A 12,336-nucleotide genomic window follows, 5' to 3' on the forward strand; every position below is an offset into this window, starting at 1 on the left:
CGCGAATATATACGATGGGTTTGATTCTTTGTGGTACCAAGAACTGAGGGATGGCAATTCCTGGCTGGGACCTGATATAGAGGATGGCAGTCCGAAACCATCCAACTGTGTAGTAGTAGCCACAGCATGATCTGTCCCCGTTCCCACCCCAGTGATTGGGAGGCTGGCAAGCCGAAAAACCGACTGGTTCAACATCGGGTGGCAGTTCTCCATGGGCGCAGGGGGCTGCGGCGGCAGTCGATCTTCCCGTGCCAATATTTCGCCTGTCTGTGGGCGATAGACTACCTGGGATGTTATAACATTCTTTGGAATAACAATCCGTTCAGGCACCAAAAGCACTTCTATGGGCAATAACCCTGGATTTGAAGCCAATGCCTCAGGAGCAAAGGATGGAATAGCCGATAGTATAATCGGATTCGGACCAGGAGCCGAATAAGTAGATGGAGCCGGAGCCGGAGCCTGAGGTGCTGGAGCACTGCAATAATAGTTGTATGGCAACGGTTGCGGTTGCGGCATGGGATTTTCCATTTTCATCAAATCCTTTGCCGCAATGGAGCCTATTCTGCGTCGGGGACGGCGGGTCTGAAATCGGTAGGCTTATGATAAGGTGTGTACCTCAGATTGGTTGTAGTACATCACTTACGAAGTTCATTCTGGCACGCTGAGTGGCCTCTGCTTCCTGGGCCTGTGGTCCTATTCCCCAATCGTGTATGGCAGTGCCAGTGTTTGTGTTTTCACTAGCAGAGAGTGAAAAGGCATCGGCATCGGCATCATTCAGAGGATGATCGAGTAAAGCCCGGCCCTGGTCAAGAGCCTCAGGCTGCTCCAGCTGCTGCCATGTGCTCTGTATTTTTGTGGGCAGCGAGCTTAGCCATTTGGCTATCGATTCGAGCTTATCGGGCTTTAAAGGTAGCGCCGGATCGTGCCAATATGCATCCTCATTAGCCAGAGGAGCCCTCATCTTGGCTCCAACAATTGAAAGTGGATGTTCGCATGCGTTTTCAGAAGTCTGGACTGTTAGCGACGGTGCCTGTTCGGCTTTACTTGGAGCACCTTCGATATCGTCAGAGTCCCAGTCGAATGCTGGCAGAGTGGCAGCCACAGATGTAGAGTTTGATGGCTTTTGATCGTTGTCTTGAGACGTTGGGGTTAGAATAGGGGTAACAATGCTGGTGTGACTGAATTCGTTTGATCCAGTGATCGTGCTGTAAAGGGAAAACTCGTTGGAATCTAGACCCTTTCATCGTCAAAGGCGCACCACACACTTACCCAACGGAACCGACCGGATTCGAGGTATTTTGCGGCTCCTCGTCGCTGCAGAAATATTCATTGAGTGGGACAGCAGCCGTACCCTGGCGGCGTGCCCCTAGGCGCTTTTTAGATGACATGCTTCAAAGCTGTAATTCGTAGATCCGGAAAAATGCCCAGTGATTAGGTATTTGGCTCCCAACTTCAGGTCGCAGGTGTAGGCATATGCTAAACCAAAGCATAGGATCGTATCAGTTGGGTTAAGAGAAGGAATGGTTACTCGGAGAACTCACCTCTAAGCCGTACTATGGTAGGGCGATGGATACGGTCAACGGAGCGCGGCGTCTGAACGCAGGAGCTGGGCAGAATGGCTAGCAGGCGATAGGTCTCTGTTACTCTCAATTTTTGGTATTCACTCATGGGCCGCGAGCAATTGGGGCACAATGGCGCTAAGGGAGAGGGGTGCACGTTGATATTACTATGGGAGGCATGGGTTGTGGCAGGTGTGTGTCGTGCAGCTAAGCGGTAAGATGCACATACCATCTGTGGCGCTGGTTTGCAGTGCGTTGCGCATGCACCCGCTGCCGCAGTACCAAGTCGATTGGAGGCTACACGCGGATGAAGAAAGAAGAGAATATCGCTTAGGAAAGAGACAGTGAGAGAGAGAGAGAGGGAGAGGGGGAGAGGGGGGAATCGACTGTCACCGATTTCGCTTACACCAGTGTCTCAGTTGGGGTATAGGCCGAAAGGATGCCCTGGACCAGGGACAGGCCGAGGCGTAGCGAATGCGCGGCCGGATCGAACAGCAAATTGGGACTGTAGGGCAGCCCCACGACGCGCCACTGTGCGTGCAACTGGCCAATGTCGATTGGCTTGAGGCCGGCTACCTTCAATTGGTCCCGCACTAGGCCGTACACCGAATACTTGACGGCTAGGCCAAACTGCAGGGGCTCTTCGACAATGAGCGGCAACAGCGATGGAGCATGCGTCAACAGATCAGCGTAGATAAAGTCGAGGCGCAGCAGCAATGGCGTCAGCAGTTTTTCGGGTGTGCGTGTGCGTGTGCGTCTGTAGTCCTCGATGAATGCTGCAACGGTCCCTTCGACTATTTTCAGCAAATGTGTCTCGCGGCAGAATTTTTCCACTAACTTTTGCTCTTGGAACTTAAGCAGCGTGCGGCCATATAAAACATTCAAGTGTCAAATAACATTGAAGTGCAATTTGAATGTTAGTTCAAGACAGGGGGTGTCTCATAATTCATCGACATTTCTTGCATACTCACTGACTAAAGCGTTGGCGCAAAATGTCGTCGTCTCCGACGTTCGAAAGATTCTCGTTTCCATCTGCAGACGTCTCTGGAGGAGCGTCATTTTGAGGGGTATTAATACTGGAGAAACTGGCTCCATTAGCCGCCATCGGCCTTTAAAAAAAAGAAAAACCAATTTAAATCTACAGCCCAAGGTTTGGATCTAAGGACACACTCACGGATCGGTATCTGTCGGTTCTGGTGTTGGTGAATTTAGCAGCTGATCGGGATTTGCAGCGATGGTATAACCAAATATCTGAGTTAATTGTACGCCAGGGCGGAATAGCTGATTGTATCCAAGTTCAGCGGTATTTGGCATTTTTGGATTCTCGTAATTTTGGAGGGTTCTATTATCAGAGCCATTGGACCCAGCTGGACCGCCGAATTGATGGCTCTGACTGGAAAAAGAAAGACACCATTCAATCTACAGCCTGAGGGGGGATCTAAGGACACACTCACGGATTGGTATCTGTCGGGTTTGGTGGATTTGACTCCCGACGAGAACGATTGGATCCAACTGCAGAAGCGGATGGCCTGTCGCCATTTCGACGGGATTTATTGCCAGAACGATTGGATCCAACTGCAGAAGCGGATGGCCTGTCGCCATTTCGACTGGATTTGTTACTAGAACGATTGGATCCAACTGCAGAAGCGGATGGCCTGTCGCCATTTCGACGGGATTTGTTACCAGAACGATTGGATCCAACTGCAGCTATGGATGTCTGATCGTTATATTGATGAGCACTATTACGAGAGCGATTGGATCCATAAGTCGCCATCGGCCTGTACAAGAAAAACATCATTAAATCTACAGCCTACAGAAGAATCTAAGGACACTCTCACGGCTTGGTATCGGTCGGATTAAATGGATTTGAGCGATGGAGTCCAACAGCAGAGGGTGAAAGCTTTCCTACATTTCGACGGGCATTATTGCAAGATCGATTGGATGGCTGATCATTACGAGAGCGACTGGATCCATTAGTCGCCATCGGCCTGTTCAAGAAAAACTCATTTAAATCTACGCCCAAGCAATGGATCGAAGAACACACTCACGGATTCGGGTCACAGGTCGGATCTGTCGGATTTGAATCGTCATCGTGGCGCAAGAATTCGTTCAGCGACAAAGTTGTACCACGGCGCCGTGCGCCTGGGTTCTTTTTAGGAGGCATGGCTGGAAGTAGTTCAACAAAATGTTAAAACAAAAAAAGCACAAACAACAAACCGTCCAGTTGCACGTCAGGCAGGCAGGCGTTACCCCTGACTCACGGCCCGCTAGAAGGCGCAGGCGCAGGCGCGGCGACAATCAACGGCAACAGCGATGGCGTCTCCGTCACCAGATCGACGTAGAACAACACAATTTGAAGCTCACCAGGCTCGCCCTACGAATGTTGCACGAAAAATATGTATGCACAGTTCAGTTGCCGCGGCAAGTATTATTTTCGGCCGAATATTTGCCCTAGACTTTGCTAAACAGCGTGCGGTGCGGCACTTTGTATTTTTGTAGTGTATACCGCGAAAACTACTCTGGTTTTTTTCACGACGATATATGTATGTATAGTTTGTTCAATTTAAAAATGTTTACAAATTTTTCGTATGCGTCAGCATATGGAAAAATACAGCTGATAAATAGTTTAGTTAAATTCTATGGGTACTTGCTGATTAATTGATTGGCTTGAAACATTAACGGTTTTGCTTCTACTTGACAGTAAGCTCTGCAAAGGGCGCAGGGTTGCAGTGCGAACGTATCGACGGGAATGGCGAATGGCAAATGAAGTTCTAGAATGTTCCATTGCCAAAGCCACACATACATGTGTACATATATCTGCACATATTCACATATGTGTGTGCGCAGTCAGCTTGAAAAATTTTCCTAACTTCGTGTCCGTCACAAATATTCCTTCGACGTTTTTGGACGTGTGCTCAGTGGTTTATTGAAAATTAATTATTAATTAAATAATTCTAAAGGTAATAATTAAATCGATCAAATCGAAAGGAAGAAAACTTCCCATTTTCACGAAAAGGTCACGAGAAATACGCTTTCGAAGTCTTGAAGCCAAATACTGAGTCTATTTCGTTCCAGGTCGTAGTAATACCGCAGCACCCATGGATATTGAAGCCGGGCCTGAGCCGAGCTGCTCAAAGCGAAGCAACGGGAATGATCCAGCCGATGATAAGGATAACGAGATGAGCGTTAAGCGCAGCCGCCCCGACGATTCGAATGAATCCTTGTCCCTGCCTGCCGCTCCGGTTGCTGGAGCACAGGACAGCGCAATGGATTACGAGATGCAGGAGCAGCAGCAGGAGCAGCCGCAGGAGCAGCCGCAGGAGCAGCCGCAGGAGCAGCAGCAGCAGGCTCCGTTTCCGCAGCAGGGTCCGCATCATCTGGGGGTGCCGTATTCCATTCTCCATTGCCCAGTACATCCGAATCGCGTAGATGTGTTTCACTGGGCTACACTTCGTCATTTTGCGTACAATATGCCATTTAATGATAAATATCATGGACGTGACGACTAAACATATCCCCTCGAAAGAAAAACTGCCAGAAACAGGTGGAACAATAATAAATCTACAAACCAAAGAGGGAGTAAAAATAGCAAACGGGCAACGATGAACTATCAATAAAAAAATATATAAATTTGTATTTATTCCACAAGGAATTATACCCATTAAAGACAAAAACAAAAGAATAGTATTTTACCTCTACTTAATATGCAAACATCAATCAATTCTTGACTAACTCCTGTTTCGCTGAATGCTTTCACCTTTCCATACTTTCTCTTACCTATACGACAATTACTGGCGGAGGTAATGATCCATTTATCCCTAAATAATCCCTTTGATGATATGTATTGTAGCCATCATATTGTGGGACTATTATTGCAAACCAATGCGGAAGGCTGACCACAGAACGGATCCCTTGGGAGCAGTACTATTCAAAGACAACAAAGATTCATTCCCCCACAACACAATGTTGCACAATTTAATTAATTAATTAAATATTTTCCATATATTGCAATGCTGTAAACTGGATTAATTGGAAAATTTCCTCAAAGCATAGACTAAGGTGCCTGCAATCATTTTAGCAATCACCAATGTCGCCTGGTGTAGCATAACTACCACATCTTTGGATGCGACTTCAGAGCGAAAAATGGCCACGACAAGGACCACAATGACGGCCGCGCAGAACAGCGAGAGCACCAGCCGCAACAACCAAATTATAATATACCACATGATCAGGAAGAGCACTACGCAGCCGATGAGCGAGCCCAGGTCCGACGCCATCGATAGCTGGCTCAAAAAGTCATAGATAGTCTTGTAGAACGGGCCGTTCTCCAACTGGCCCAAAGCCTGAGATTTGGGTGGGTTTTCGAAGCTGGCAGCTGGCTCCATTTTCAAATTTTCGTTTGTATATTTTTGGAAAATATTTTTGGGATCTAAACTGAGGTAAACTCCAAACTTGAATGGATTGTCCAAACATTTATTGTTATATTTTTGCCTATTTGGTGATTACATTTTTGGTTTGTTTGAATATTTGGAATAATAGATGTATGAAAGTAAAACGGTTAGTGGCATGGCATTTCTTTTGCCTGGCTTCATTTCTCGTACCTTTTCTAAAGGTAATAAGGTAATGTACCACTTAGAGCCACCAACGACATGGTGATGAATCACAACTGGTTAATATGCGTAAGACCACATCGCAGTTGTTTGTTTGCTTTGAGCGCCTTACGAGTTACAAAAAAAAAATACAAAAAAAACCAAAAAATAGAAAACTTATAGTTAACTGAGTGTTGTGTTATTCCATTTGGTCCCAGCTGCCGGTACTGCGGCGCTTGACTTGAATGCCCAGCTGTTCCTCGCCATATCGATCGAGGTAGTTCAACAGCCAGCGTGTGAACTCATCCATGTACGGATCAATGTGGGAAATCACACTGAATGTCTCCATTGATGGTGCGGGCATCTCTTGGGCACCAAATATTTTCTGCACAAAGTGCTCGCAATGAAAAATGGCTACGATCACATCCGCTTCGAGGACTTCCAACCGCATCGCCAGCTTGGCAAACGACTCGGCGAACTGTTTCAGCACAATATACGTGGCAAAGAACAAGAGAGAGGGTGACAGGTATATTAGGTATGGTAGTACTCCATCAATTAGAAGAGGATAGATAGATCCGCTCACTTGGTCGCTGCTTGCGTGAGATCACATAGTATTTTTGCAGCAAGCATTGGGCCGCATCCCCAAAGACCACCTTGCGCTTGTGCAGCAAGCCGAGGAGCATGCGCAAATCCTCTTCAGGTACGTTCAGTCCATCCTGCTCCGTCTTCTGGCCGTCCTCGCTGTGCAGCTGGAGCAGAAAACCCCACAGGCTGTCGCTCACCTTCTCCCCCATGTAAATGGGCAGGCCAAAGATACTAAAAAGAAAGAGCGTCAATCATTGAACTATTGATTCTGTGGTAGGAAGCGTACGGGCACAGTTTGGCAAAGGCCACTGTCTGATTGGTGGCATTCTCCGGTTGCCAGTGCGTCCAAATGGCGGCCTCGAGTGGCTGCTCGCCCTGGGTCTGCGGCACGGGCACCGCTCCGTTCTCGATAGCCTTCTCCAGCTGTTCGCCATGCTCGCGGGACAGACGCGTCCAGTCACCGACATAGTAAACGCCCTGTTGGGCCATCAGCAGGGGACTGGCCACCACCCAATTGTAGCGCACGGGCAGTGCCGAGTGCGTGGCCTGCAGACCGCCCTCGTGCGGGCCCAGGAAACGTGGCGCCAACTGACCCACACTGGACATCAGACGATTGGCCATGGTGCTGTCGGTGGCAATGATGCACAGCGAGATGGGGGACCGCAACTCGTCCGGCTCGATGGACGCAATGCTGGCCAGCAGGACCATCTTCAAGTAGACGTAACAGTCCATGGGTACGCACTCCTGGCTAAGCTGGGCGCTCAGGGCATAGATAAAGGCATAGTCCGAGTACTGCGAGCATATCAGTTGATACAACTTTTTCACGCTCGACGGCGCAAAGTTGAGGTCCGGCTTTGGGTGGGCTTCATTGGCTGGCCGCCGGCTAAAGAGCTGATGCCGAGCCACTGTCGAAGAACTCGATTGTCCTGGAGGAGCCGCAGTTGGGAGAGACTTGATTGCACTGTGAACTGTGCCATGTGTGTCTGGGTCTTCTTTGTCAATTTCAATATCAATTCCAACCATTGCCTGTTGGTTGTTGTCCTCCAAGTCCATATTGAGGAGCGGGCGGCTGTGCATTATATCCCTGGCCAAATCCCTCTGACTGAGGTTCCATCCCTCCTCCCATCGCTGCGCACGGGTAGAATTGCCGAGGGGGGATTGGGCATTGTTCGTATCCAGGATTTGGTGTGTATGCTGGCCAATATCGTGGTCCGTTTTGAGGTTGTCCATCGCGTGTTTGTTGTCCATAAAATCCTGCTGCAGCAGGTTGCTCATTGAAGTAATATTTTGTTCCTGGTTTTGGTACAAAGAACTCATGGGACAACGGTAAATGTCCGAATTTTGGCACAAAGACACCACTTCTGTCTCCTGGGACGCGAATATATACGATGGGTTTGATTCTTTGTGGTACCAAGAACTGAGGGATGGCAATTCCTGGCTGGGACCTGATATAGAGGATGGCAGTCCGAAACCATCCAACTGTGTAGTAGTAGCCACAGCATGATCTGTCCCCGTTCCCACCCCAGTGATTGGGAGGCTGGCAAGCCGAAAAACCGACTGGTTCAACATCGGGTGGCAGTTCTCCATGGGCGCAGGGGGCTGCGGCGGCAGTCGATCTTCCCGTGCCAATATTTCGCCTGTCTGTGGGCGATAGACTACCTGGGATGTTATAACATTCTTTGGAATATCAATCCGTTCAGGCACCAAAAGCACTTCTATGGGCAATAACCATGGATTTGAAGCCAATGCCTCAGGAGCAAAGGATGGAATAGCCGATAGTATAATCGGATTCGGACCAGGAGCCGAATAAGTAGATGGAGCCGGAGCCGGAGCCTGAGGTGCTGGAGCACTGCAATAATAGTTGTATGGCAACGGTTGCGGTTGCGGCATGGGATTTTCCATTTTCATCAAATCCTTTGCCGCAATGGAGCCTATCTTGCGTCGGGGACGGCGGGTCTGAAATCGGTAGGCTTATGATAAGGTGTGTACCTCAGATTGGTTGTAGTACATCACTTACGAAGTTCATTCTGGCACGCTGAGTGGCCTCTGCTTCCTGGGCCTGTGGTCCTATTCCCCAATCGTGTATGGCAGTGCCAGTGTTTGTGTTTTCACTAGCAGAGAGTGAAAAGGCATCGGCATCGGCATCATTCAGAGGATGATCGAGTAAAGCCCGGCCCTGGTCAAGAGCCTCAGGCTGCTCCAGCTGCTGCCATGTGCTCTGTATTTTTGTGGGCAGCGAGCTTAGCCATTTGGCTACCGATTCGAGCTTGTCGGGCTTTAAAGGTAGCGCCGGATCGTGCCAATATGCATCCTCATTAGCCAGAGGAGCCCTCATCTTGGCTCCAACAATTGAAAGTGGATGTTCGCATGCGTTTTCAACAGTCTGGACTGTTAGCGACGGTGCCTGTTCGGCTTTACTTGGAGCACCTTCGATATCGTCAGAGTCCCAGTCGAATGCTGGCAGAGTGGCAGCCACAGATGTAGAGTTTGATGGCTTTTGATCGTTGTCTTGAGACGTTGGGGTTAGAATAGGGGTAACAATGCTGGTGTGACTGAATTCGTTTGATCCAGTGATCGTGCTGTAAAGGGAAAACTCGTTGGAATCTAGACCCTTTCATCGTCAAAGGCGCACCACACACTTACCCAACGGAACCGACCGGATTCGAGGTATTTTGCGGCTCCTCGTCGCTGCAGAAATATTCATTGAGTGGGACAGCAGCCGTACCCTGGCGGCGTGCCCCTAGGCGCTTTTTAGATGACATGCTTCAAAGCTGTAATTCGTAGATCCGGAAAAATGCCCAGTGATTAGGTATTTGGCTCCCAACTTCAGGTCGCAGGTGTAGGCATATGCTAAACCAAAGCATAGGATCGTATCAGTTGGGTTAAGAGAAGGAATGGTTACTCGGAGAACTCACCTCTAAGCCGTACTATGGTAGGGCGATGGATACGGTCAACGGAGCGCGGCGTCTGAACGCAGGAGCTGGGCAGAATGGCTAGCAGGCGATAGGTCTCTGTTACTCTCAATTTTTGGTATTCACTCATGGGCCGCGAGCAATTGGGGCACAATGGCGCTAAGGGAGAGGGGTGCACGTTGATATTACTATGGGAGGCATGGGTTGTGGCAGGTGTGTGTCGTGCAGCTAAGCGGTAAGATGCACATACCATCTGTGGCGCTGGTTTGCAGTGCGTTGCGCATGCACCCGCTGCCGCAGTACCAAGTCGATTGGAGGCTACACGCGGATGAAGAAAGAAGAGAATATCGCTTAGGAAAGAGACAGAGAGAGAGAGAGAGAGGGTGAGGGGGAGAGGGGGAGAGGGGGAGGGGGGAATCGACTGTCACCGATTTCGCTTACACCAGTGTCTCAGTTGGGGTATAGGCCGAAAGGATGCCCTGGACCAGGGACAGGCCGAGGCGTAGCGAATGCGCGGCCGGATCGAACAGCGCCACTGTGCGTGCAACTGGCCAATGTCGATTGGCTTGAGGCCGGCTACCTTCAATTGGTCCCGCACTAGGCCGTACACCGAATACTTGACGGCTAGGCCAAACTGCAGGGGCTCTTCGACAATGAGCGGCAACAGCGATGGAGCATGCGTCAACAGATCAGCGTAGATAAAGTCGAGGCGCAGCAGCAATGGCGTCAGCAGTTTTTCGGGTGTGCGTGTGCGTGTGCGTCTGTAGTCCTCGATGAATGCTGCAACGGTCCCTTCGACTATTTTCAGCAAATGTGTCTCGCGGCAGAATTTTTCCACTAACTTTTGCTCTTGGAACCTAAGCAGCGTGCGGCCATATAAAACATTCAAGTGTCAAATAACATTGAAGTGCAATTTGAATGTTAGTTCAAGACAGGGGGTGTCTCATAATTCATCGACATTTCTTGCATACTCACTGACTAAAGCGTTGGCGCAAAATGTCGTCGTCTCCGACGTTCGAAAGATTCTCGTTTCCATCTGCAGACGTCTCTGGAGGAGCGTCATTTTGAGGGGTATTAATACTGGAGAAATTGGCTCCATTAGCCGCCATCGGCCTTTAAAAAAAAGAAAAACCAATTTAAATCTACAGCCCAAGGTTTGGATCTAAGGACACACTCACGGATCGGTATCTGTCGGTTCTGGTGTTGGTGAATTTAGCAGCTTATCGGGATTTGCAGCGATGGTATAACCAAATATCTGAGTTAATTGTACGCCAGGGCGGAATAGCTGATTGTATCCAAGTTCAGCGGTATTTGGTATTTTTGGATTCTCGTAATTTTGGAGGGTTCTATTATCAGAGCCATTGGACCCAGCTGGACCGTCGAATTGATGGCTCTGACTGGAAAAAGAAAGACACCATTCAATCTACAGCCTGAGGGGGGATCTAAGGACACACTCACGGATTGGTATCTGTCGGGTTTGGTGGATTTGACTCCCGACGAGAACGATTGGATCCAACTGCAGAAGCGGATGGCCTGTCGCCATTTCGACGGGATTTGTTACCAGAACGATTGGATCCAACTGCAGCTATGGATGTCTGATCGTTATATTGATGAGCACTATTACGAGAGCGATTGGATCCATAAGTCGCCATCGGCCTGTACAAGAAAAACATCATTAAATCTACAGCCTACAGAAGAATCTAAGGACACTCTCACGGCTTGGTATCGGTCGGATTAAATGGATTTGAGCGATGGAGTCCAACAGCAGAGGGTGAAAGCTTTCCTACATTTCGACGGGCATTATTGCAAGATCGATTGGATGGCTGATCATTACGAGAGCGACTGGATCCATTAGTCGCCATCGGCCTGTTCAAGAAAAACTCATTTAAATCTACGCCCAAGCAATGGATCGAAGAACACACTCACGGATTCGGGTCACAGGTCGGATCTGTCGGATTTGAATCGTCATCGTGGCGCAAGAATTCGTTCAGCGACAAAGTTGTACCACGGCGCCGTGCGCCTGGGTTCTTTTTAGGAGGCATGGCTGGAAGTAGTTCAACAAAATGTTAAAACAAAAAAAGCACAAACAACAAACCGTCCAGTTGCACGTCAGGCAGGCAGGCGTTACCCCTGACTCACGGCCCGCTAGAAGGCGCAGGCGCAGGCGCGGCGACAATCAACGGCAACAGCGATGGCGTCTCCGTCACCAGATCGACGTAGAACAACACAATTTGAAGCTCACCAGGCTCGCCCTACGAATGTTGCACGAAAAATATGTATGCACAGTTCAGTTGCCGCGGCAAGTATTATTTTCGGCCGAATATTTGCCCTAGACTTTGCTAAACAGCGTGCGGTGCGGCACTTTGTATTTTTGTAGTGTATACCGCGAAAACTACTCTGGTTTTTTTCACGACGATATATGTATGTATAGTTTGTTCAATTTAAAAATGTTTACAAATTTTTCGTATGCGTCAGCATATGGAAAAATACAGCTGATAAATAGTTTAGTTAAATTCTATGGGTACTTGCTGATTAATTGATTGGCTTGAAACGTTCACGGTTTTGCTTCTACTTGACAGTAAGCTCTGCAAAGGGCGCAGGGTTGCAATGCGAACGTTTCGACCGGAACTGGCGAATGGCAAATGAAGTTCTAGAATGTTCCATTGCCAAAGCCACACATACATGTGTACA

At 48.8% G+C, this 12,336-nt stretch overlaps 2 protein-coding genes across 10 annotated transcripts; one reads left to right on the top strand and one right to left on the bottom strand.

The window, feature by feature from the left end:
* Positions 1-1,275: 1,275 nt before the first annotated feature.
* LOC117188966 (variant surface antigen E-like) lies at positions 1,276-12,162 on the bottom strand. Of its 8 annotated transcripts, none has more exons than XM_033393707.1 (11): positions 11,774-12,152; positions 11,572-11,689; positions 11,362-11,511; positions 11,189-11,301; positions 3,014-3,161; positions 2,734-2,952; positions 2,531-2,668; positions 1,966-2,412; positions 1,789-1,856; positions 1,542-1,697; positions 1,276-1,476 (listed from the first exon to the last, which is right to left on the bottom strand). In XM_033393707.1, exons 2-11 carry the CDS (start codon positions 11,685-11,687, stop codon positions 1,367-1,369), a joined length of 1,665 nt encoding a protein of 554 aa, XP_033249598.1. In that variant the 5' UTR covers positions 11,688-11,689; positions 11,774-12,152; the 3' UTR covers positions 1,276-1,366. The 8 variants fall into 8 exon arrangements, with proteins under 8 accessions (XP_033249598.1, XP_033249595.1, XP_033249592.1 ...); XM_033393704.1 differs by having other exon boundaries at positions 11,741-12,151; XM_033393701.1 differs by having other exon boundaries at positions 11,888-12,150.
* LOC117188979 (PH domain-containing protein DDB_G0275795-like) lies at positions 4,409-5,132 on the top strand. Of its 2 annotated transcripts, none has more exons than XM_033393774.1 (2): positions 4,409-4,519; positions 4,635-5,132. In XM_033393774.1, exon 2 carries the CDS (start codon positions 4,658-4,660, stop codon positions 5,066-5,068), a length of 411 nt encoding a protein of 136 aa, XP_033249665.1. In that variant the 5' UTR covers positions 4,409-4,519; positions 4,635-4,657; the 3' UTR covers positions 5,069-5,132. The 2 variants fall into 2 exon arrangements, with proteins under 2 accessions (XP_033249665.1, XP_033249662.1); XM_033393771.1 differs by having other exon boundaries at positions 4,415-4,575.
* Positions 12,163-12,336: the final 174 nt, after the last annotated feature.

The sequence above is a fragment of the Drosophila miranda genome, chromosome XL (assembly GCF_003369915.1).
Source record: "Drosophila miranda strain MSH22 chromosome XL, D.miranda_PacBio2.1, whole genome shotgun sequence".
Lineage (NCBI taxonomy): Eukaryota > Metazoa > Arthropoda > Insecta > Diptera > Drosophilidae > Drosophila > Drosophila miranda.

What these genes read in the sequence shown, in the direction of transcription:
- LOC117188979 (XM_033393774.1), top strand. Translation starts at nt 4,658, where the DNA reads ATGGATATTGAAGCCGGGCCTGAGCCGAGCTGCTCAAAGCGAAGCAAC.
- LOC117188966 (XM_033393707.1), bottom strand. Translation starts at nt 11,687, where the DNA reads ATGCCTCCTAAAAAGAACCCAGGCGCACGGCGCCGTGGTACAACTTTG. An exon ending in CCGACCTGTGACCCGAATCC is followed by an intron (nt 11,512 to 11,571) that starts GTGAGTGTGTTC and finishes TTTCTTGAACAG; the next exon opens with GCCGATGGCGACTAATGGAT. An exon ending in ACCCCAACTGAGACACTGGT is followed by an intron (nt 1,857 to 1,965) that starts GTAAGCGAAATC and finishes ATCCGCGTGTAG; the next exon opens with CCTCCAATCGACTTGGTACT.